Source organism: Lentinula edodes (genome assembly GCF_021015755.1).
Source record: "Lentinula edodes strain Le(Bin) 0899 ss11 chromosome Unknown C8R40scaffold_87, whole genome shotgun sequence".
NCBI classification, from domain to species: Eukaryota; Fungi; Basidiomycota; class Agaricomycetes; order Agaricales; family Omphalotaceae; genus Lentinula; species Lentinula edodes.
Window position 1 is genome coordinate 39,756 of NW_025764393.1, and position 23,020 is coordinate 62,775.

At 45.0% G+C, this 23,020-nt stretch overlaps 8 protein-coding genes and 1 non-coding gene across 9 annotated transcripts; 2 read left to right on the plus strand and 7 right to left on the minus strand.

Moving 5' to 3' along the window:
- Positions 1-980: 980 nt before the first annotated feature.
- C8R40DRAFT_891795 (uncharacterized protein) lies at positions 981-2,741 on the minus strand (the record flags this gene model as incomplete). Its single annotated transcript, XM_046236602.1, has 8 exons — positions 981-1,260; positions 1,307-1,452; positions 1,498-1,623; positions 1,677-1,809; positions 1,861-2,054; positions 2,108-2,240; positions 2,285-2,404; positions 2,456-2,741. Coding segments are annotated over 8 exons (1,301 nt in total), but the record flags the coding sequence as incomplete, so codon positions are not given.
- A 297-nt stretch (positions 2,742-3,038) lies between these two features.
- C8R40DRAFT_1178593 (uncharacterized protein) lies at positions 3,039-7,234 on the plus strand (the record flags this gene model as incomplete). Its single annotated transcript, XM_046232892.1, has 10 exons — positions 3,039-3,077; positions 3,130-3,195; positions 3,256-4,497; positions 4,546-4,772; positions 4,828-5,074; positions 5,122-5,288; positions 5,335-5,440; positions 5,491-5,910; positions 5,959-6,264; positions 6,320-7,234. 10 exons carry the CDS (start codon positions 3,039-3,041, stop codon positions 7,232-7,234), a joined length of 3,735 nt encoding a protein of 1,244 aa, XP_046078902.1.
- A 738-nt stretch (positions 7,235-7,972) lies between these two features.
- C8R40DRAFT_1261296 (glycosyl hydrolase family 61-domain-containing protein) lies at positions 7,973-9,972 on the minus strand. The gene is made up of 6 exons (XM_046233826.1): positions 9,621-9,972; positions 9,455-9,558; positions 9,232-9,393; positions 8,886-9,165; positions 8,700-8,830; positions 7,973-8,633 (listed from the first exon to the last, which is right to left on the minus strand). Exons 1-6 carry the CDS (start codon positions 9,744-9,746, stop codon positions 8,285-8,287), a joined length of 1,152 nt encoding a protein of 383 aa, XP_046078903.1. The 5' UTR covers positions 9,747-9,972; the 3' UTR covers positions 7,973-8,284.
- A 124-nt stretch (positions 9,973-10,096) lies between these two features.
- On the plus strand, positions 10,097-10,835 carry C8R40DRAFT_1178595 (Mss4-like protein; the record flags this gene model as incomplete). Its single annotated transcript, XM_046232893.1, has 5 exons — positions 10,097-10,177; positions 10,233-10,339; positions 10,399-10,509; positions 10,577-10,643; positions 10,707-10,835. The coding sequence occupies 5 exons, from the start codon at positions 10,097-10,099 to the stop codon at positions 10,833-10,835; spliced, it is 495 nt and encodes a 164-aa protein (XP_046078904.1).
- A 2,228-nt stretch (positions 10,836-13,063) lies between these two features.
- C8R40DRAFT_1063566 (uncharacterized protein) lies at positions 13,064-13,806 on the minus strand (the record flags this gene model as incomplete). Its single annotated transcript, XM_046225537.1, has 2 exons — positions 13,064-13,609; positions 13,663-13,806. The coding sequence occupies 2 exons, from the start codon at positions 13,804-13,806 to the stop codon at positions 13,064-13,066; spliced, it is 690 nt and encodes a 229-aa protein (XP_046078905.1).
- Positions 13,807-15,013: 1,207 nt separating this feature from the next.
- C8R40DRAFT_892000 (uncharacterized protein) lies at positions 15,014-19,758 on the minus strand. The gene is made up of 13 exons (XM_046236603.1): positions 19,208-19,758; positions 19,039-19,147; positions 18,818-18,980; positions 17,000-18,700; positions 16,739-16,938; positions 16,507-16,646; positions 16,350-16,453; positions 16,162-16,294; positions 15,929-16,109; positions 15,597-15,732; positions 15,466-15,542; positions 15,317-15,413; positions 15,014-15,264 (listed from the first exon to the last, which is right to left on the minus strand). The coding sequence occupies exons 1-13, from the start codon at positions 19,554-19,556 to the stop codon at positions 15,181-15,183; spliced, it is 3,474 nt and encodes a 1,157-aa protein (XP_046078906.1). The 5' UTR covers positions 19,557-19,758; the 3' UTR covers positions 15,014-15,180.
- Positions 19,759-20,641: 883 nt separating this feature from the next.
- On the minus strand, positions 20,642-20,723 carry C8R40DRAFT_t311. The gene has a single exon. It is a non-coding gene; the product is annotated as a tRNA-Val (tRNA).
- A 276-nt stretch (positions 20,724-20,999) lies between these two features.
- On the minus strand, positions 21,000-22,537 carry C8R40DRAFT_892087 (ribonuclease P 40kDa subunit-domain-containing protein). Its single transcript, XM_046236604.1, has 5 exons — positions 22,448-22,537; positions 22,216-22,376; positions 21,924-22,161; positions 21,736-21,876; positions 21,000-21,681 (listed from the first exon to the last, which is right to left on the minus strand). The coding sequence occupies exons 2-5, from the start codon at positions 22,226-22,228 to the stop codon at positions 21,399-21,401; spliced, it is 675 nt and encodes a 224-aa protein (XP_046078907.1). The 5' UTR covers positions 22,229-22,376; positions 22,448-22,537; the 3' UTR covers positions 21,000-21,398.
- Positions 21,923-23,011, minus strand: C8R40DRAFT_1137168 (uncharacterized protein). Its single transcript, XM_046229423.1, has 5 exons — positions 22,895-23,011; positions 22,692-22,837; positions 22,478-22,635; positions 22,216-22,345; positions 21,923-22,161 (listed from the first exon to the last, which is right to left on the minus strand). The coding sequence occupies exons 1-4, from the start codon at positions 22,991-22,993 to the stop codon at positions 22,338-22,340; spliced, it is 411 nt and encodes a 136-aa protein (XP_046078908.1). The 5' UTR covers positions 22,994-23,011; the 3' UTR covers positions 21,923-22,161; positions 22,216-22,337.
- Between the last annotated feature and the right edge of the window lie 9 nt (positions 23,012-23,020).

Sequence of the window (23,020 nt, forward strand, 5' to 3'; positions counted from 1 at the left end):
TAAGTACAGTCCTACTTTTGCAAACCTGGGCAATTACGGCGCTAAGTATGAATTTGTTTAGCGCCCACAGGGCATTTAAATAAGGTGTGAAGGATTCTCAAATCATCTTCGAGAACCATCTGTCTCTTCCCCTCTGGCTATTGACATTGCTTGTGTCTCCGCCTGGAGACGCGAATGGCTTGCTTCCTAATTGGTGCTGTCAGCTTCAGCAGATCTCGTTATTCTATAAAGAGCAGTCCAGATCAAGAACCTGGATGACAAAGAAGCGAACGACGAGATTTTCTATTGCTAACTATCAAAAGCACATCGCGCTGCTGCTTGTCCAACAATGCACAAGGCTGGCGAGGCTGGACTCGATGCGGGCCTCAGGTACTCAATTTTTGGATTGCTTCACTTCCTTTGCGGAAGTTGTCATAGGCTGTCCATAGACTTATTGATTGACTGGTAAAGCTCATGTTCTAGTTCCTAACACCGATGACCTAAGTTCATGCACCTACAGGGATTCACATTCACGTTCATGAGAGAATGGAGGTGTTGAGGTCTGGGGTTTTTCTCTGTCTAGATTCTAAGCGGATGCCATGAGCAAGACATGTGCAAGCTCGGTTGGCTGCGAGCTCGTGTTCAAGGTGAGAAGTGAAAGCCAAAACTCGAACATCAGCAAAAAGTCAGGCTCACCGTGAGGCGAAACAATGCATCGTACTGCATTGTAAGGTGTGACAACATTGCGAGGCAGCAACGGCATTGCGCCGCCTCGTTCGCGAGAAATTCCTCGTGCCAGCTACAATGAAATTCGGACCTCGCAACTGATGCGAGGATATTTGAGGCTTACGAGGCACTGCGATCCCCCGGAAACTACTGTACATTACCAGGCAACATCGCGCTGAATCTCTCCGTTGGTCGTACTAGATCTCATATATAAATAACAATAATGCTATCATTGACCAATAGTAGGCAAATATACATGATATGAGAACGACAGGAGCAGCAATGCAGAAGCAGTAGCAGGCATAAGCACAATAACTAGAATACAACGTACGAGAGCCAGTAGTTTGAGAGTAACGCGACGAAGATAGGAACAGCAGAATGAATGTGGGACATCAAGATATCGTGGTGGGGGGTGTGTTCCGAGCCTTTCGAGCAGCTCGAGCCATGGCAGTGGTAGAAGTTGTATGTTCGCTTCCTTCTGTGTCTTCACGTTCCAATTTGTCTAAATCCCAGGTGTCACGACCGCCAAGCCCATCTTTATGCCCGAACACTTTTCTGAAGAGTGTATTAGAGAAGAATATGAAGATATACTGTCACGTACTCGTTCCAGTCAGCCAGAATTGAAACAACATGTTCATCCTTAGGGTAGTCTTCAAAAAAGTCGACAATTTCGTTATAGAATACAACGTAATCAAAATGATTATCTGGGATGTTCCATTTCTCGACTGAAGAAAGTGCAAAACGGGCCTTAAAGAGAGTCAATAAGCGAGGTAGCTCTCGAAAGCATCTCACCTGTATCGCTGCATATGCGATGTTTCTGCCAGTGACTTTCTTCATCCCATTACGAGCAGCTATAGAGTTTTTTTGATAAGTGCCGGTTTGAGCTGAACTAATTCCAAAGAAGATAGCGAAGAAAACCTGTTGAGAGTACGATTAGTGTTAGCAAAAAATAGATATGAAGATTGAGATACAGAGAATAATGTGCCGCCAGTGAACAGTCCTTTTTCGATGTCATTGACGTCGGCTAGATCTTGATCATATAGAAAAGCGGGCCATTCTGATGCCTCGATACGGACTCTACCATTCTCAACTTTTTCTATAAATCTAAAAAAGAATGAATGCATATATGCTCATCAAATTGACTGAATAACGAACGTTGGATCATCAACCTTGTTTCGAAAACATTGAGGAATAATTAAACGAAGAGTAGCAGGGTGGTTGATGCCACGAAGAGACTTCGGATATTTTGGAAGATACGTTTCATCGTCTTTGAAAATTATCCAGTCCAGGATGTCACGACGGATGATGCCAGTGTGATATTGTCGAGCACATAGAGCACTTCGAGAGATCTAAGATATGTGCATAAATTCAAGGTACCAGTCAAAAGTGGGAGGGAACATACCTTGTCCAATGCATCGACATACTTCATTTGACCTTTCTCAGTATGTGCTTTCATTAGAAGAGTTTCGAGGATAGGTGCTATTAGTACAAGTTGATCCCATGCCTGGAGGAATGGTTGGTCGGATTCGGCTGGCCTATGAATGGTGAGATGAGTAAATGGTCAAAGAAGATCACTTACTCATATCCCTCTTCGAGGGATTCTAGCTTAGTCGTTTCAATTGCACTGATATTGAGGAATGCATCAACGGCACAGACAGCCCAGCGCCCAGCTTTGTCCATAGGATCGATGCGATGTTTTCTAGAATGACTTAAGTAAATAGACGATGAATGACATTCAAGAACAACGCACGGAATATGGATTATCTTCACGCGAGTCTTTTCCTTCCTACCCTTTTCCTTCAATGTATCATCTTGAGCTATGTTGTTGTTATTGCCGCCATCAGAAGAATCTGAGTCACTTGTGCTATCGCTTCCAGAATCGCTTGAAGAATCAGAACTAGAGGAGCTACTACCAGCATTGTTGTTAATTTTGAGTGAGCTTGAGGGAATAGAGTTAATGTTTGAAGAACGTCGAGGCTTTTTAGAGGATTTAGACAGCTTGACTACAGGAGTAGACCGTTTGGTGGAAGGCATAGTGAAAGTAAATGGAAAGAATTGACAAAGTTGCTTTGACCGCTTTTATAAAGCACATGATCACATTACTTGCACTCACGTTTTGACGTATAACGCTCCCTTACCACACTTGTTTCGCTGCTCAACCTCTATATATCATATAAATGGTTAAAACTATTTGTACATCATGCGGGAAATCTTTCGATAGAGGTCGTGGACTCTCTAACCATCAGAGGATCTGTCCAGGAACGAAACATGTACGGATAGACCAGGCCAGAAGCAGGGCTTCTGCTGCTGAAGCTCTTCGTAAACACCTCAAAATGAAGATAAAGAATCGGAAAGCAAAAGTGGATATCAGGGTAAAGTAACAATTCATTCTTTGTTAAAATTTGGTTGCTCAAGGTGATTCAGGCTCAGTCTGAACACGAAGAAGTTGACATGAATGGGGAGGACAAAAATCAGGACACAGTTTGGAAGGTACGCTAGACTCACATGTATACATCGAATTTAATTTTTATTGATTCATGCTCTAATCAGGATGTTGATACGTTTATGTATGATGAAAATATACCCATCGAACATGAGAACAAATATCAACCTGATGATATTGACTTACAGCGGGAAGCTGATGCTCTCATGCCAGTTGTTCCTGCAGGGCGACCAAAACGCCAGCGTTTCCTTCCTGCAACATTTCGTGACTTTGTCCCCTCTCAACCTTCCACTCTTCCATCCGGGTTACCATCCAAAACTCGAAATGGCTTGACACCTCCGCTTCCAATTTCCATTCCTGCAACTCCAACTCGGAGATCTCCCTCTGTTCAAGATATACATGCTCCTTCGTCTACAGTATCCACAGAGCCTGACCAGTTTGGCCTTTTTCGCGAGTACATTCAGTATCCAACATATGAACCAGATGAATTCAGCTCGTTTGACGATCTTTGTGATGCAAGCATGTTCAACATATCTCAGCCTCCTGCGCGCGATCCAGAGAGCGGCTTTGGTCCACGGAAATATGCTTCGGATGCGCTTTCATCATCTAGTCATAGATTTCAATCTTTGTCTAAGTTGACGGATTCATATGCTCCCTTCCCAAACACGTCTACCTACCACATGATGAAGTTTGCATATGATGAACGTAACGACAATTCTTTCGGCCTTGCTGGGATTCAGAGGGTAAATGAGGAAATTATCCAACAGCCTGGCTTCGATCCTAAAGACCTCCGAGGGTTCAACGCTCAAAGAGAAGCAAGGAAACTTGACGAATTCATTGCATCTCAGTCCGTCAATTCAAATCTTCCTTTTGACACTCATGCGGGCTGGAAGAAGAGTTCGGTGAAGATATCCCTTCCCTGTACTGGAAAGAAGAATAGCGAAGACAGGGCTCCTACAGTTGAAGTTGACAATATCATTCACCGAGACCTGTTGGAGGTTATGAAGGAAGCTTACTCATCCGAGGCAGCATCAGAGTATCATCTACGAGGCTACAAGCAGATGTGGGAGCGGGATGAATATCCAGAACCTATTCGGGTCCATGGCGAGGTTTATACTTCGGATGCATTCCTTCAGATGGAGAGTGAGGTTTTGAGCAGTCCAGCTGAGCCAGGCTGTAATCTCGAACGCGTTGTGGTTCCCATCATGGCCTATTCAGATTCTACACACCTTGCCAGTTTTGGTACTGCTTCCATATGTCCTGGTTATCTCTGGTTCGGTTCTCAGTCAAAATACTCTCGTGCGAAACCAAGTAAGTTCGCTGCACATCATCTTGTGTATTTTCCTTCAGTATGTCTTTCACATAGTATGCAAAATATCTGCTGAAGGCCTTTCTAGCTTCCAAAAACAGTCGAGGATGAGTACACGAAGCAATTCGGTCATGCTCCAAGTGATGAAATGAAAACTCACCTCAAACGGGAACTCGAACATGAGGTTTGGAAGCTTCTCCTCACGGTAGCTTTCCTTCATGCATATGTCCATGGTGTTGTGGTTGAAGGGCCTGATGGTATCCTTCGAAGACTATATCCTCGATTCTTTACTTACTCAGCTGATTATCCTGAAAAGTAGATATTTATTCTGCCATCGATTTAGTTGTGAATAACTGACAGTTTTATTTAGGATACTCCTGGCCAGTATCAAGAATCTCGGTACACATCTATGCCCTCGCTGCACCATCAAAACAAGTGAAGTTTCTGGAATAGGAACCCGAGAAGACATGGCTAGCCGTGAGACCTCTCGCCGAATCGACAATAAAAGGCTTCGAAAAATGATTGAGAAGGCAAGAAAGAAGTTCTTCAAACATGGCAAAGGGATCGGAAGCACTGCAGTCGAGAATGAGTTAAAGGGCTCCTGTACTCCTCACCGGGTACGTTTCCACTGATTCAAGCTTTCTCAACAATTAACAATATGCAGAATGCTTTCTCTGCAGCTTTCCATGATCTCGGGTTCAACTATTTTGCTCTTTTTGTAAATGATATTATGCATGAAATCGAACTTGGTACCTTTCGAGACCTCATCATCCACCTCATCCGTATGTGTCATGCAATGGGGAAAGATACTGTACAAGAGCTCAACCAGAGGTTCGTGTTGTACTTGTCATTCATATATGAATCTCATGTTCTTTAGATTCCGAACTGTTCCAACATTCGGACGTGGAACTATTCGTCGATTTGTTGACAATGTATCAGAATTGAAAAAGCTGGCTGCTCGTGATTATGAGGATCTACTCCAGGTATGTTCAACTTTTTATCCTCACTTTGAGTGCTCATTGAAGTGGTCTAGTGTGCACCAACTTGCTTCGAAGGACTCTTCGCCACCAGGTCTCAAGAGATTGATGACCTTGTTCAAAACCTGCTTGCTCATATGGCCACCTGGCATGCTTACGCCAAGCTGCGCCTCCACACTGACTTGACATTAGAGTCATTTGAGGTGGCAACCATAGAGCTGGGATGTCTCCTGCGTACATTTGCCATTCAAACTGCTGAAAAATTTGATACTCAACTCCTTCCTCGTGAGGCTGATGCTAAAGCTCGGCGAAAAGCCAAGAAGAAGAAGACTGACAGTCAAAATAGGAACAAAATAGCAGATAGCGAACCACGTCGCAAGCTTTTCAACCTCAATACCTACAAGTTTCACGCACTTGGAGATTATCCTTGGACCATTCGAACATTTGGAACCACAGACTCTTACAGTACACAGCTAGTGAGTATTATCTATATATCGCATTTCCGTTCTTTAATGCATGTGTAGGGTGAATTGGAGCATCGTCGTATCAAAAGACTCTACATCCACACCAACAAAATCCACTTCACATTTCAAATTGCACGGCATGAGCAGCGTCGACGTGCACTCAAGAATCTTTTACGAAAAAAACCAACTAACATCCAACATCGCGCTACTCGATCAAAGGTTTCAAGACCTTCACTTTCCTTTGATGACTCCGATCCTCTTCCGTTTACAGACCCTACCACACACTACCACATTTCATCAAGCACACGCTTCTCTGAGAATATAGTCACTTGGCTTGGTGATCTTCAATATGATCCTGCATTTACGGTGCGTCAAAGTTACCATTAGTCATTGTTAAGTCTTTGTACTGACCGATTTGTAGAACTTCCTTCCAAAACTTAAGGATCATATCTTGGAACGACTTCTTGGCATACCTCAAAACGAACGTGAATTTTCCGCTGCACAGCGTGCTACAATTACCTTCAAAAATAACAAGATCTTCCGCCATAAGGTCATACGTCTTAATTATACAACATATGACATGCGTCGCAACCAGGACTCATGCAATCCTCGAACCCACTCCGACATCATGATGCTCTCTGGAGACCCAGAGACCTCCTCCGAGCACCCTTATTGGTTCGCTCGAATCATTGGAGTCTACCATGTTGATGTCATTCATTCCAGTGGACTCTCTCAATCCCTTCTTGCTCAAAAACTTGACTTTTTGTTCGTTCGCTGGTTTGGACTAGCAAATGAACAGGAACAGTATGGTATCTCCACCAAGCACATGCCAAAGCTCGGCTTCATTGACACCAGTAATCCGGAATCGTTTGGATTTGTTGACCCTAGTAATGTTATCCGTGGATGTCACATTATCCCTGCATTTTCCGATGGGAAAACTGACCAATTTCTCGTTGGTCCTTCGTTAGCAAGACGGGAGGCCGATAACGGTGAAGATTATTTTCGCTACTATGTGAACATGTGGGTTGATCGTGACATGTTCATGCGCTTTCGTGGTGGCGGCGTTGGTCACAAGTCCACTCTCTCCTCCACCCGAGTTTTCGAAGAGCAAAACAATGTCAAGCCTGGAGATAAGGATAGAATGTTCGATGCAGCAGCTACTGCTCTTGTCCATGAGGAGGATGGAGAGAGTGATGCTGTTATTGTCAGTGAGGAGGAAGAGGAAGTGGAAGTGGCAAATCATGGTAGTGATGGTGAGTTGGAGGATGTTCTAGGGCCAGAAGATGGAGAAGACAACGGGATTGATGAAGACTATGAGGGGTTTGCAGAATATTAGTGCTTAAATTTCATATTTTGTGTTTCTCGGTTCCGGTTTCGGGTGGCTGGCTTTCGGTTTTTTCGCTGGTTGCGATGTGGCGTTCCTCGTGCTTCGTTGTACTGATTCTATAGGACCCTTGTACTTCATCGTACTGATTCTATAGGATCCTCGTACTTCATTGTACTGATTCTATAGGACCCTCGCATTGCATCGTGACAGTAGCTCCCATCGTGCCGCCTCGGGAGTCACCATACAGTACATATTCATCTCAGGATGCATCGCAAATGCACCTGGAATTTGCAATGCAACACATGCGACGGTCTCTTTTGCTGATGAAGATCATTTATAGATGATCATGATGTAGTTGGTTCAGTTTGGTTATTTACATCTGTGCGTAGTCTGCGCCGGTTTCAACAAAAATTAGTCGGTCGTTTTATTTGAGAAGAAGCTAATTTCGAAGATAATTAGCTCCGTTTAAGATATTAGCTCTATGTACTGACATATATAGTGAGCTCAAGAGTGATTAGTTAGCGTCGTAAGTCAAGGATTCAAAGCAAACAATCACTACTACCACAATTGCAACGACTTGCAATTGCTGTCTCAATCATAGCCTTCGTAGTAAGTCCCCACTCGATCGGGAATTTCATCGACTAGCAGTAGAGTATATAGAAGAACACACTCACTATCCTCGCCAGCCGTTTTGATTTCACGAAGAGAATACTCGTTGTCGACTTGAAGAGGTACTGTACATAATTTGGACATGGAAAACACAAAAGGAGTTTTTATTGTCTAGTGCTACAAGAATACTACGGCTAGCGTCAATAGTAAATACAGAAGATCATACATACATATGTCGCTAGGACTATATACACGTAAATTCATCACGGGCATCTAGTACACCGAATCCCTGTACTACGACTCAAGCAATTAGACATGAAAGGAAAATGAGCGAGATGACCAACATCAGAAAGGAGGCAAGAAAAGAAAGGGACAAACTTCAAGCAAGCAAGAAAAAGATAGAAACAGGGGGCATCAAGCCATCGTTGGCAAAGAGATTACCAAAAGCGATTAGTGTGTTGCATGGCCAAAAGAGTGGCGGCGTTTCTGCACCATGCGCTTTGCATTGCGACGCTTTCTACACTTTCCAGATGAGGTAGAGGCAGAGGTGGCGGCAGAGGTGGTTGAATTGCTTGTGGAGCTAGATGAAGCAACGGAGGCAGACGAAGATGTCGGCGTAGACGAGGAGTCCACCGTCGAAGAGGATGCAGAAACACTCGTAGAAGCAGAGGAAGAAGAGGAACTCGACGATGACGAGCTGGAAGCACCGTCCCATACCGCCGGACCAGGATTTACAAAGTTAGCGCCGTTGTCCGAGTACACATTGTATTGAGCGAAGTCACCGTCGGGCGCATAGAGTCTAGATGATGTGGAACCGGTCACTTATTGCAGGGGAGAGTAAATGAAAGAAGAGATTGAAACTTACGATCCAGCAGGAGTACCTTCGGGAAGGGTAACATCGCCACCATCGATAACTTCCACTTGGATGCAGCCAACATAAACTTGAGGACCAGTTGTTGCATCGGAAGATGTAAGAGGGTTGTGGACTGCCATGAGCTACAGATAAACATCAGAACCGAGTAGCTCTTGTCATGATAAGACAATGATTTACCTCATGACGAACGATATATTGACCGTTTTGCAACCCAGAAGGTACAGTCACGTTCCAAGAAGATCCATCCTGGACGAACTTGGCCATACCCCAAAGACCAGCGCCGGTAGGATAGTATGCCTCTGGCTTACCGGCCATTGTGCTCCTTAAATCATCTGAGATCGACTGGGAAAGATCAAGACCGTCCATCTCGAGTTTAACCCAACTGCCTTGGGAAGCATCAAAAGTGGTACAGTCACCGTTGGTGCAGGAAGCCATATATGTTGCGACGGTTCCCATTCTGCGGAAATGAACCAATGGATGTCAATTGAAGCAAGTAAGAAGAAAAGGGCGATCCGGTACTGACGCATGAACCCAAGGGTACTCTCCATCAGGCCAAGTCTTGTCTCCAGTACCAGGCTTATTGAGAAGTTCGGAAGTGGCACCGACCCAATCGATCTGAATGTCAGTACCTGCGGAGACCTGTATGGTAGCTGGGGCGCCAGATGCTCCTTCGCAGGCCATTTTTCTATGTCGATGGTAACGATGAGCAACAAATTTTGTAAAAAAAATTGGGACCTATAACTAACGAATCGTCGGTAAAATCGGTTGGAAGATTGTACGAAGGCCCGGACGCTTCGTACATTGTACGGACAGCAGTGACAGCGTTCTTGGCGTCGCCGGAGTAGTAAATCTGTTCGAAAATAGGACAATGAGTGAAGACTGAAAAAAAAAATTGAACATTTAAAGACCCACATTTGGACCATCGTTGTAGACTCCATTGGCAGAGACACCCAAGATCTGACCATGCGCATTGACGCAGGGAAGAAAAGAGCCACTTAAGAGAGCGCCCAGAAATAGGGAAGATATGAGGATTGTCATTTTTACAATTTTGAGTCGAGGTTCGTTGAGGAATAAGGGAACGAGAGGGACGTGCAAAGAGAAAGACGGCGCCTATAAGATCGGCAAAAAAAGTTAAAGGAACCTCGAGAGAAACAGAGACCGTAAGAATGGCCGATGCCAAGTTCTGAAGTGGTCGTAATGAAGAAAGAGAAAAAGCTTTGATCTATGGAACGCCATCTTTATACGCATCATTCTTTTTCCTTTTTTGTCAAGTTCAAACTTCAAACTGATGCGCTCGCCGCTGATTGCCAGCTAATGGTCACGCGCACATTGTGTGACGTGGTCGTAGTCTAGACTCTTATCTGATAACTTACCAGACCACCACTACTATGCCCATTGAACTAAAAGGAAGTTGTCACTGTGGCGCCGTAAGATTCAGTGTAGAGTCATCGACCGCGATCCCCTATCAGGTTTGTTCGAAACTTTATCAGTAACAGCGGTTTGGAATCTTGACAGCCTTGACAGCTTTGTCTGTGCTCTATCTGTAGGAAAGTCGGCGGCGTAGGTGGCTCTATCAACCTTGGTGGGCATTCGAAGACTCTCAAGATCCTGCAAGGCAAAGAGAACATCAGGTAAATGATAAGCTATAACTCCACCTTCGAATTACTTGCCATTGACCGATTACCTCTAGTGTCTACAAGGCGGTTCTGAACAGGGATACTCCGGATGAAAAGTTTGTGTCCTCGGAGAGAAGCTTCTGCTCGAAATGCTCTTCTATGCTCTGGCTATATGATAAGCAATGGTAGGCCAACAAATGCATAAGAATGCGGCAGAACTACGGACTTTGAATTGATCTCTACTATCTATAGGCCTGAACTGATTCATCCCTTTGCATCTGTCATCGATAGCCCCGAGCTGGAGCCACCAGAGAGTATGGTATGTGTGCTGCGTTTGCTGAGCCTGGAAGGTGTAGTAAATAATGTGATTTTCTACACATAGGTGTGCATCAAACTTGATTCCAAACCAGCCTATGTGCGTCTCCCGGAAGGAAAAAAGGAGGTTTACGACAATTATGGGAATTATTCGCTCGAAGATTGGCACAAAGAACATAGACTCTATGTTGAATAAGTAAACAAGTATTCTCAACACGCCGCTCACCTCGATATAGTATCGATATCCTCGTAACAACGATCACACAACGATGACAATGCTTCACGCTTTCTGAACGTTGGATGTTTCCGTTTAGGACACGTTCACAGTATGAGACATGATGTAGGAGCGAGGGCAGTAAAGATGATATAAATTCAATGGCGAGTCCGTTAATTGAAATATATATCCCTTTGACTCATCCAATGAAGACCCCCGCAAAGGAGACTAGTTTCCATATGTCAAGACAAAGTCTCATAAGGTAAGAAACTCAGGCCGCCTTGGCGGGCCAACAATCTCGCGCATTTGTCTTGCAAGCGTTGGCTGAACAGGTAAAAGATACTTCGAACATCTTCTGGGTTGTGAAGTCATAATAGATAGGAGTCTGAAAGGACCATCTACCTATTCAATCATGTCCTGTTCTGTCCTAAAGCAGAGGTCAGTTGTATCCTGCAAGAGGGCTTGAGATCTTGCAAAATCTTGAGTTACATCACCTTCAACTCTCTTCAACATTCACCCGGCGGGTCAAAGTTAGTACAACTACGTAGACGTCTGCAGAGACTCAACGCCACCAAATGCTTGTACCAGAAGAGGATATCTGACGCACTGTCCCCTAATGTCGGGCCAGGATTTACAAAGTCGGCGCCGTTGTCTGCAGTCAGATGATAGTATATAATCCCGCCATGGTATCATAGGTGAGTCGTCCATTATCGTTTTCTATCATCAACTCTGCCTGACCGCGTCCGAATTCTCAAGTCGTCTCATTCATTGGTTATCTCCTGGTCGCCCTGATCCCAGAATTCTGGCCATAAGTTTGACTGATCAAGTGTGGATGAAATTTACCTGGGAACGCTGGGACGTTCCAGAATAAATGTATTCCACAAGAACGATCTCTGCAATATGTATGGCGGTATCCAAGAGGTACTGCTATGTAGTAAGGGATCCGAGTCAAGGTTGAAGGAAAATGGCAAGGGAGTGCATACTATGCATTCGTCTCAATCATCACTTACGTTTTCCAAAGTTTCCATTATTAATATTCTGTTGCGAGTGGTCAATAAAAGAGTATGCATCTGACAAGGCTCAAGACATCTCAACAGCGTAAGTACATATGCAATCTTTATTCAGTCTTGTGCAGTAGACCTTATCAGGTCCGAATCGAGCCATAATACATTCTAAATTATTCCTGCCAAAATCACTATTCCCTGCAGTTTCTACTCGGATACGATACCCCAGAGTCGATGTCGTCTTGTATGCTCTTGCATGATAGTCGACATGAGATTGCTAGATTTTTCGAAGCTGATGTTTTAGGCTGCTTTCGAAGTTTGATCATGAATCCAAGTATCCAGTATCAAGTATCAAGGTCCTTTGGTGATACTGCTGTGGCGTTGAACGGTTACATTCTCACATCGACTTCTACCTGTTGTACAGTCCTTGTACCAGAACTGGCTCTTGATATTGATAGACATACAATATATACCGTATGGCACCACTTTCCAAATTCTAGGTACTTCAACGATTGTGTCGGACTTAAGCAGACTAGGGCATATACAGATGTTCGGGTCTGCTGGTGATTGTGGTGTTCTACAGTCGGTCTACAGCGGCCCAGGTACGGATTTCTTACTTTTATCAGCTCAGTATAGCCTCTCGTACGCGCAAAAGGCGTCTGGAGATCTCCTGGAATCTTAGCCATATAGATTTTTAAAGATCATGAGGCCCTCCCGCGGAAGTCAAATTGGCGTAGTATCTTAGTTGGAGACTGTTTTCCAAATTGCCTAATCTCCCGAACACTCACCAAAGTGCACGAGACAAGGGAATACCATTTAAAAAATATTCTGGCTTCATTTTACATGCCAAAAGTCTGCCAACGTATCTTAAGTCATCATGTCAGATTTTTTGTGTTCTGGAAGGGGCTTTTATGTTCAGGTCGAATAACAAGTTACAAGGGAGTTTAAAAGGAGAACAGAAACGTATCAGAAACGTATGTATTATCATGGGTCAAAAGGACAATCGTGAGGAATTTACTTTTGGAGGAACATAAAAAAACTACTAGAATCCCGTCACAGGTCATTTGTCATCTGGCGTAAGTCTATAGCAAGAGGTGATAATACTATACGTTGCCATATAAGCAAACTTTATGAGATTAACAGATGATAACGACGCACTTCATTTCAAAGCCTTCCGAATATCTGACTGTAATAGCACCGGGTCGGTCAAGCCAAACCAGGGAAGAACCACCAGGGAACAATCATAGCATATCTATCCCATTCTTCCGGGAAAAGTTTCTGCATTTGCTTGTCCTCAGCCTCCGCACGACTGATACCGACTGCGAGTGTCCAGACCCACCACGCTGCCCAGACAACAATTGCGCTACTGGAAGATCGCAAAGGTCCACATTCAGTGAGCCAACTGCCTTCGGTAAGATGCGAAAATGCTAATCCCGCAACAAGAAGCATCGATCCAGTATATGCAGGGTGACGAACGTAAGAGTAAAAGCGGGAAGTCACCAACTTATGTTCGGGCTGAACAGTGAGGTCAAAGGTAAAAAGCCGCCCAAGGGTTTTGAAACAATCAAGGCGAATGTAAGAGCCTAGCACCACCGCGACTATCCCGATTGTGAACATGGGGGACATGTGAATATGTGGCTCGCTAGTAGATGGACAAATAATTGTGGAGGCAATGGGAGAAACTGAGGACCATGTGCTGGCGTAGTAAAGGACCTCAAAGAAAGCACATATCCATAGGATGGTCATATGAATCTAAGCATCGTCAGTTTGGTGCTACTCCAGAGGGCAACCAATAATGTGAATACCTTGAAGATGAGAGGGGCAATCTGCAGGATGTATAGCTCCTCCGTATGGAATCTATTTTTCTCTTGGGTAGGGTTTGGGGGAGTACATGCCCATTGATTGCTGACTGCTTGAACGACGACGAGCGAGACTCGAACAAGAGACATTGAGGAAAAATGTGAGAGGCAGCGAAGTGACTCGGAGTTGGACTATTGAAAGGTCCATATTATATATGGCTTAAGAGGGACGCATGCTTCTCAGATGTCCATTTCTGAAGACAACTGTTCCGCGGATGTGATTTGACTCGTTACATACAAATATACCTTACTTACTCCGATATGTGATGATTTGACATTCTAACGACGGAGCATTGTTCTCTATCATTTGGGCCCGGGGAGCGACAAGCAGTAGAACTTTTCTATTTACCCAGAGTTTGAAGCGGAAGTTGAGGCTGAAGCAAAGTTGAAGCCAAGATCTCCAACTAAAATCGAGCCCGGCAAATTTCGGCTTTCATCAAAGAGACCTCGAGGCCGAGGACATCTATAATTGATGTTTTCTCGGAGATTCTCTCTTTTCACAACAACTGACCCGGTCGCCCTACTCCATAACCTCGGTGCTGGGTAGGGAAGACTGAGGTAAGAATGCCAGCTGGCCGCGAAGCACTACGAGGGCTTGGCAAAACACCTGTTTGCCTGCTGTACTGAACGCAAATAGATTCCCCTCACAGTTTCTGGCCACGGAGCCGTGGCCCAACTATGACGAGGAGAAAAACGAAAGCCAGCAGGTGGTTGATGTACTTATTTCTATCGAATCATTACGAAAAGAGGGGAGAGTACTTCGGCTGAGTCCGAGTTCGATGCTTGATAAGCCTGATATGGTGGGTCGACTCCGTCAACAGATACGATGTACAGTGCTTTGCGAAAAGCTTTGCACATGCGGATTTTTCGCTAGCTACTATCATGTGTTTCCTAATACATCTTTGGGCCCAGGCTCTTGTCGGGCTCAAAATACTTTTGTCAGTTTCCTTTTTTAGGACAAAATGTATTCTAATGGATTGGATAAACACAAATAGGTGGCAAAGGGTCGAACATGCAAAGAATTACGCCAAGCACTGTACCGTGTACGCAGCCTTGACCTGCGTTTTGCAAGCGAATCTAACAACTTTCATCCTACCGATGATACAGAGCTTATCGTCACATTTTGTTTGAAGCTGTCGAGGTTTTGAGGAAGAATGGTTCAAAAGAGAGTTCTCGCCTTCGGACCTTCCTTACTTGGTAACAGTATGAGCGCGCCGCATTTACATACGAATGTCGACTGAGTATTGAGCAGTGAGAATAAATTGCATCAGAACATGGCACACAACTTGGTAAGAAGAACGAGACACTATGGAACATCATATACAGACATACATTATAGCAAGGTGGTAGTAGAATACATAACCACATATCCGATCTGCATGAAAGAAAATCTACAAAGTTGTGGATTGGCGCACAGACAAGATGTGGAGTCAACGAAGAGCATCATGATTTATGAGCATGCATTTATGAGAGATCAAAACCAGCATTGGACATTATGGCTTGAAGGAGTTTTGAGCGCAATACTCGCTCATCATTGTAGCGTGGAAGCTGGAGTGATGGTTGAGTGAACAGAATTCTGATAGGCATTCAGGAACTTCACCTTCAACAAATTAACACAGGTGCTCGATGTTGGAAGACGATGTTGATCACCGCCAGCATCGCGTATTGCAAAATTAGGCACGAGTTCTTTGAACCCCCTAAGCCTCTGCACTTAGATCACAGAAAGATATTGAAAATCAAGAATCTCACAGTAATGGAGGTCTGCTGCAACTTGTCACAAAGCGAAGAAGGGCCCTGCGTTGTTCCTGGTCGAAGGTATTTACAACCTATAAGGAGCTTTATTGACAACGAGGCGAACTTATGAATGTAGGTGTACGTACGTTCCAAAATGCTACAATAGTAGGCTCATTGGGGTCATATAGTCCGCCGTATTTCGTGTTGGCTTTGAGATCATCTAAATCGATAGGTGAGTTGACACCTCCTAATAGAATTTGCAACTCTTGCTGATTGAACATTCTGGAAATCCCAAGACACATTAGTTAACAAATGTCGGCGGTTTAGAACAACATCAGGGTTGGTCGAACAAATATGCCACTATGGATCTTTCTGATCCACAAGAACAACTTGAGAAAGTTGGTATGAAAGAATATAAATTGCGGGGCAACATGGCCACATATTGAATACTTTTGCACAACCATACAAGGAAACTCACCGAATCCATTTCGGTTCAATCATTTCAGAAAGACCCTCGAAAAATGCTTCACTTTGCATTTTGATTTGTTTGCTCAGCTTGAAATGGCAAACCAGGTAGATGTATTGAAGCCGATTTTCCTTAGTCACCGCAATGTTGGATCCATTGCGAATTAGGTCGATGGTCCGTGTCGTCCCAAATTCTGGACATAATGGTGAGGCAGACCCAAACCATAATTGGCGCGGATCAAATACCTTCAACTTCGACTGTGAAGTTCAAGCTTAAGTCTTCAAAATCACCGGTGTGGTGTTTAAGGAACACTAGTCCTTTGTACAGATCGGGGTCCAACGAGGCAAGATCATCTAAGAATGATTGCCGACCAAGCCACTATCATCGGGAAGTTTGAGATGCAAGTGAAAGCCTCAGGAATGAGGGTACATACTTTGGCCAAACAGAAACCCGCAAAAGCAACATCAACTAAAATCCCTTCGTACATCGCTTTTCCCAAAATGCGACCGATAAACCGATACCAGCTCAGGCTGTGAGCTAGTGTACCATCAACTATAAAATAATTGTAATGTTCATGATTGGAAGCGTACCTTCAGTGGCGTACGCATGCGGATTGGGGTAAAGTTCATTCTTCTCATTACTCAACCAAAGTCCTCGATCGGTGTCAAAGACCTCCTTACACAGGGAGGTGAAGAATTCTTTGAAGACTCCACCACCGTCTATACCAGCTCTAGATAGAAGCAAACGACTCAGTCTCGACTACTCCAAAAACGAGAGGTACATAGCAGACGGGTGGAAATATCAGACGACGACTGAACTTACTCCTCTGCTCCGAATTGGTCGATGAACACAATCTGAATAGGGTTCTTCAGATCAGCATCCCCCAAATGATCAAATCCGTCTTGCGCCACACTACCGCGGCGTATCGTTACAGTCTGCTGTCGTTCTCCGGCACTAAATGCGTTTCTCATATCATTCATGGCGTTGAAGCTTGCCCAAGGATTGATAGATTGAGTGGACCGCTAGACAAAAACACAGACCATCAGCACGAGGCAAAGATTGCTAACTCTATTGGGCACTTACTGAGCGAGACGTCCTCCGGCCTGCGAGGTCCATGTGAATAAAGTTTCTGAAAATAGCCACCCGAACATGGAATGGAATGGCAAAGGGAATGTTGTTCAGGACACCTAATCGAGGCGAAAGATAGTTTAGCTTTCGCTTCGAGTAAGCGGACGACGCGCTAGGTGCATGAGATCTAGGCCCACGACGTGGCGAGCTAACGCTATCCATAAGAGCGTCTTCCAAAGATGCTTCGGAGTCATCCATAAGCTCTTGAGCTTCAAAGATAGCTGCCTCAACAAATCCTGCCATCTCCGGTGTGAGATGCATACCTTCACCATGCGGAGCACCATTACTTTCGGCATCATTCAGAACCAACCAACCACCCTTCGGCATAAATGGTTTACGAGCGTCACGAGCATTTATAGCGAGAAGACACTTAGTGACTTTTCCGCGAATTTCGAGCCATGTTAGTCGAACTCGGGGATTAGGTACAGCTGAAGTAAGAATGGAAGGCAATGGCTCGATCTCTAAATCACCACCATACATCCACAGAGACCAAGCAATATTCAAGAGTTGCCGTGTAAAAGTGGAAATTTCATCCAACGTGAGTGGGTTCCGGTGCGCGGCACTTGGCCTAGTCCCTATCACAGTTGAATCGGAAGAGAAGAACTCGTCGTCACCCATAGTTATCAGACCATGAGAATACAAATCTGCGAGAAGGAGTAATGGTGCCCAAGGGTCCTCATCAGCATTAGGTGCTGTCATACCGCGAAGCCTAGCGGAAGAGGTTATGGTTGGTTTCAGCGGTTCCAAATGACTCGAACGAGATGTGGCGACGTTGGAACTTGCATTGTTATCTACATCCATGTCACCGGAAGCTTTAGGATCTAATGAGACTAGGTTGCTTCCTAGTCCTCCACCTCTGACCCAACCTCTCCAAATTTCCCTCACCAATCCTCCGCCGTTCCATGACCAAAGATGAGCAAGTATGTCATTTTGCTTTGAAGGCCAGATACCATAAATGGCGTAAATGAAGGTTATGAGAGGGTAGCGCGAAGAGCCAAGAGATCTGGAAGCGGACAGGATAGATGTGATATGTGTTGGGGATGGGAGGTTAAGAAGTCTCTTCAGTGTACGAGAGTCAAGGATAGGGAGGGCAAGGGGAGCTGAAGTATTGAACGATGAGACTATAGAGACGCGAATGTTTGCATGGTCATCCTCCGAGTCCGAATTATAGCCATCAGAAATCCTCGTTCGAACCGCGGAAGAAGTCGCAGACGGGCCCTCGAGAGCACCAGGAGGAATGATGTTCAACACATCTCCCAGAAGCCGCAAGTAAGCGGCTAGTGAAGGCCCTGGAAGCTTGCTATACCGAGGAGGTGTGAATGCAAGGAGATTGGCAATTAAATGAATTTTGGCACCAAGTGCGTCTGTGTTTGTCATATCAAGAAGGAACTCGGACAAAGGAGACGGCGCATTGGAATTGTCACCAGAAGGCGTAGCGTACAGGACGGTCATCTTCGTCAGAGGGAGATGGGAAGATAGATGTGTAAGAGTGTGTAGGGGCAGGCGATTGGGAAGGAGGGGAATAGTCAGAAGATGAATGAATAGGCCTTGCATTGCCAATGTGTATTCAGCAGAGGGTACTTCGAGAGTAGAAAACGGGAGTGTGGATAGCGTAATGAGCAGAGGTAAAGCAGGCGAAGACTTCATCTCAACAGGCTTGACGATGATGAATAGCCAAATTTGGATGATGATAATAGAAAAAGAGTAATTGAAGGTACGAGACCCACGAGATCAGACTGTGAAGAAATGAAAATTAGAGAAGGATGGACTTACGATCGTGTGTATTGAAGAAGCCAATATCGAGTAGAACCCATGCGAAAGCAGGTATGCCATGAACTCGTTTACTATTTTACGACGACTGAACGATGAGCCGGTTTCAGGCAGGGATGAAAGGAGTGAATTGAGAAGATCAAGATGGGCGACCGAACGATCAAGCCTGGCCAACACGGCAAATTAGAATGGGCGCGCGCAAGTAGCAAAAGGTTGTTACTTACTGAGCATTACGTGCTACTTCCTGCAGTAAAAGCAACAACACTTGTTTGAGCAGCACCATATAACTTTGACCAGCATCATTTGATGCAGCGAAGAGATCATAGACACGGTCTAAAGAGCAGTATATTAGCTCAATACCAAATCGAGAGAAACAACACTGATCCAACGCACCAGAGCCATATTGGATGAGATTTCTGGACCATTTACTAAGAGTCGTGTCTGGTGTCTGCTTCCGATTAACAACGACTAGCATGCGCAGAGTGTTTAGTCGCAACAATTCTCCCTTGTCTAACGCTTCCTCAAGATTTCTTCTGAGCTCCAGACGTACTCGCTGCTGCTCTTTCGTCCCGCGCCACCATGCTTGCACCTTCACGGCACTATCCGTTCGTCGTTTTTGTTCTATTCGTTCTTCGCGCCTGAGCTTTGCCTGGTCAAGAATAGAGGAATGTGAGGTGGAAGATGATGCGCCACCAAGATTAATCTGCCGACGACGACGGTCGGTGTCAAAGAGCGGAAGCATCAGGATTATGTAGAATGGTTAATGCGAAAGGTTTGGGTCAAAAAATCTAGGAATATCCCTATACAGTTTGGAATCGCAATGTCAGTATCCGTGTCGCGATTATCTTCAGAAGAATTTCAGCAAGCCCCAAGTAGAGAGTTTCGAGTAGGAGTACAAATTCAGACTGCACTGAATCTAGAAGATGGACGAACTTTGAAGAAGCTTGAGGCCGCGTACTTTCTTGCGCCATACTAATACAGACACGTGAATCATGACGCAAGCTTCAGCGTCCATTTATAAGCGCTTGAATATCTGTAGCGCCCTATACAGCTTTTTGGCTATCTCCGTGATGAGCAAACAAAGGAGCTCATTTTAGGATAAGATAAGGCCTGCGTACGAGAGACGGACTTAGCGCGCACTGAGCGCTTAAGATCTCTTACTCCCGTCTCTCATTGTCTCTCAGCTTCTTACGCGCCATATTCGTAAATTCCCACCCGCCCTCCCTTCCGACTCAGTGTTCGACCCTCTCACGCGAACACTCTGGCTTGATTTACCGCGCCAAGGTTGTTGCCCACCCGCGCGCGGGGCCAAGCCCCAGCCAAAACCTCAGACCAAACTTATAGAACCGGGGACTCACTTCACGCAAGTAGAAGTGAGCCCTGTTTAGTACAAAGTCTCTAAGCTACTTATCTTATTTAGATCTTGGACAAGGAACGTCAAGAAACCGCAAAAATGTTGAATAAAACGAAGGTCCTTCTTGGTGCGGGGTCGCACAACGCAAATTATCTTCAAACTTTGAAATTCTTATATGAGAGTAAACAAAAATTCAATAAAATAAAACTAGTGCCAATAAGCCTCAATAAGCTTTCTCGACGCCAACAAGGCTAAGTCACTTATGCGCAGCGGCGACTATGTACACACAACATATTTGTGCACTTGAGAGGAAAGTAGCGCTGGAGGGGCAGAAAAGCGACATACGTAGGGTATGAGAACGGATCATAGCATTTCACCTGTGACTAAGCTTGCCTTTGAGAATAAAAGTTGAGTGATGATCAAGATGACTGGAACCGCCAAAATTTAAATAACTCACTGTCCTCAAGCAAAACTGATTCGACCCGGGCTCGAACCGGGGACCTTCTGTGGGCAAGAGTGTTAGACAGATGCGATAACCAACTACGCCATCGAACCATATTCACTGGTATCTGTTGCCCATCTATGAAGATATCAACCAGGGCTCAGTGAGTACTCTACGGAATTACCTTACTTACATTTCGAAGATACTCACTAGGCTCCACTGTTGTGGACTGCACCTTGCTTGGGAAAGGATAAATTGAAAATCTGCAAAACACGGATATTCGGCTAAGGGCTGAGAGCAGATCCCAGCAGATCCCAGTACTGAAAGCACTGAGAGCAGGCTGATCTGAGTGCTTTCACTGCTGGGAAATGCTCTTGACTGCTTTCGGACCCTTAGCCAAAAATACAGGTTTTGCAGATGGTTAAATTGATAGTAGAACTGGTAGTATGGCAGGAACTAGGGAACAATGCAGGATTTATGTATGCAAAAAGTGTAGGGTGGTCTAAGTATCATCTGAGTGTCTGGTGTAGATTTTAGTTCAAGTATCAAGTGAAAAAAACAATGCACATAAGGTGCACTACAGGATATACACACTTCAAAAGCCTTGTGTTTGATTAATCTGAGTATTGAGGAAAGAATGCGGTGCACCTTATGTGCGCCGCAAGGCAAGCACAGAGCTCAGGATGCTTATAAACATTTGGCAAAAGCATGAGGCCAAGCACAACCAAAACGTGCCTGCACAAAACAACTTAACTTCCGGAGTGCAATAGACCTTGCAAGCAAGGTGATTAACCCAGTCGTGAGTCGTGCTTTCCGACGCTTTCTGCCAAAACCCATGCGCATTCCTTCGCATTGTGCGCATCCAGAGATGCACCGTGTTGAGGAGCCGTCGCAATTAAGCACCAAGAATCCTCTACGTCCCTTGTCGGATCTCGCAGCGGGGGTCTCACGTCTGTCCCCCCTGTTTGAGCTTTGAGAGAAATATAGGATACTGGCGCCCAAGTACATGCGTGACTGGAGATGCTAAGAAAGTCTGGGCGGTCCGTTTGTAGGGATTGAACGAGATGGTGGCTATCAAAATTAGGTTTGTCTCAGTCTTAAACTCAATTAGACGACACGACGTACGATGTAAATTCCACCAATGATTGAACAAATAAAGGCCCGATGAAGCCTGTCCATTGTAGGTGAGTGACACTCCTAACACGCGTAGGCGATGGAGGTTGGTAAACCGCGACGAAGGGATCGACCCGGTCATTAGCTTTAAGCCTGAGCTTCCAAGGTCAACGGAAGCTACAAAACAACGATGATCCTACCTTGTGGCGCCAAGCTCAGCCATACCAACCCACTCAAAAAGGCCTTCCATCGTCTCACACCAATCTTCCTCCCCCTGTTGATTGAGCCCCAACTTATTCTGAGGCCGAGGCCGAGGAGTCAATCGCACAACAGGAACGTGGACATCTTCCAAAACAGCCTTCTGATAGCGTACTGATACTATTTCAAAGGGGGCGGCAACTTGATACTTGACGAAAACTTGGAAAGCGGTATCAAGTTCTGAGGGGTCACTATTCAGACACAGTATGAACTGGAGTACGCTATGGCACATACCTTCGGGAGACATGGACTCTGAGAAAGCAAGAACGTTCCACAACGGTGATCCTATCTCCTGAGCTCTTCGTTCTTCCCATCTTTTCAATGCTGCCTCCCGTTGTGTTCGAATCTTGACGGATTCAGCATCCTTCGCGTATAACGGAATCGATATCACTGCACTGAACAGGTTGCTGATTAGTTATTGCGTACCTAGGCTGGTGAAAGAGGAAGAAATAGCGAGAACACACACCATGTCTTCCGTCACCTTGCTTCGACTTGCCTTTGCCAAACGCCACGCGCTTGCCTACCAGACCCAACCCATTATAGGTATCTTTACAAACAGACAGTGTCAAGACACCTCGATAGTCAATACACCATACATCTTCTTCCTTATGAGAGAATTTAGGTCCTGAGCCTGCGCTTAGGAAAGAAATACCGCTGAAGATGCGTCAGAAGGGAAGGGACTGGACGAAATCGTAGAATAAACTACATACCTCCGCGTAGAATATTTTTCGACGAAGTTTACACCCTCCGTGAAAATCTTGGAAAGAGAAATTTTTCCTTTTGCGTATCGAGGAACCTTCAAGGAAGTTGCCAGGGCAGTTTCGAAGGACACATTTGATGGAAAGAGCAAGTCAATCTGTGTAAGAAAAATGGTCAGGAAAAACGAACGGTGATGAGATGAGAAACAACTTTCTTGCTGAGTAAAGGGATGACAGCGAGCTTCGTTTTGGAGTTTTGAGTCCAGAAAGTCGAGTCCGGTGAATATTTCAACGCGACGATGGTCGAAAGTCATTCCAAAGGAGAACTTAAGTTACAAGCG

What these genes read in the sequence shown, in the direction of transcription:
- C8R40DRAFT_1137168 (XM_046229423.1), bottom strand. Translation starts at nt 22,993, where the DNA reads ATGACTTTCGACCATCGTCGCGTTGAAATATTCACCGGACTCGACTTT. An exon ending in GTCATCCCTTTACTCAGCAA is followed by an intron (nt 22,838 to 22,894) that starts GAAAGTTGTTTC and finishes TTTCTTACACAG; the next exon opens with ATTGACTTGCTCTTTCCATC. An exon ending in GAAAAATATTCTACGCGGAG is followed by an intron (nt 22,636 to 22,691) that starts GTATGTAGTTTA and finishes ACGCATCTTCAG; the next exon opens with CGGTATTTCTTTCCTAAGCG.
- C8R40DRAFT_1261296 (XM_046233826.1), bottom strand. Translation starts at nt 9,746, where the DNA reads ATGACAATCCTCATATCTTCCCTATTTCTGGGCGCTCTCTTAAGTGGC. An exon ending in TCTACAACGATGGTCCAAAT is followed by an intron (nt 9,559 to 9,620) that starts GTGGGTCTTTAA and finishes ATTTTCGAACAG; the next exon opens with ATTTACTACTCCGGCGACGC. An exon ending in GAGTACCCTTGGGTTCATGC is followed by an intron (nt 9,166 to 9,231) that starts GTCAGTACCGGA and finishes TCATTTCCGCAG; the next exon opens with AATGGGAACCGTCGCAACAT.
- C8R40DRAFT_892087 (XM_046236604.1), bottom strand. An exon ending in GCTGAGCTTGGCGCCACAAG is followed by an intron (nt 21,877 to 21,923) that starts GTAGGATCATCG and finishes TTGGAAGCTCAG; the next exon opens with GCTTAAAGCTAATGACCGGG. An exon ending in TCATTGGTGGAATTTACATC is followed by an intron (nt 21,682 to 21,735) that starts GTACGTCGTGTC and finishes TAATTTTGATAG; the next exon opens with CCACCATCTCGTTCAATCCC.
- C8R40DRAFT_892000 (XM_046236603.1), bottom strand. Translation starts at nt 19,556, where the DNA reads ATGCTTCCGCTCTTTGACACCGACCGTCGTCGTCGGCAGATTAATCTT. An exon ending in CTTCTTCAATACACACGATC is followed by an intron (nt 18,701 to 18,817) that starts GTAAGTCCATCC and finishes ATCATCGTCAAG; the next exon opens with CCTGTTGAGATGAAGTCTTC. An exon ending in CTTCACAGTCGAAGTTGAAG is followed by an intron (nt 16,110 to 16,161) that starts GTATTTGATCCG and finishes CATTATGTCCAG; the next exon opens with AATTTGGGACGACACGGACC.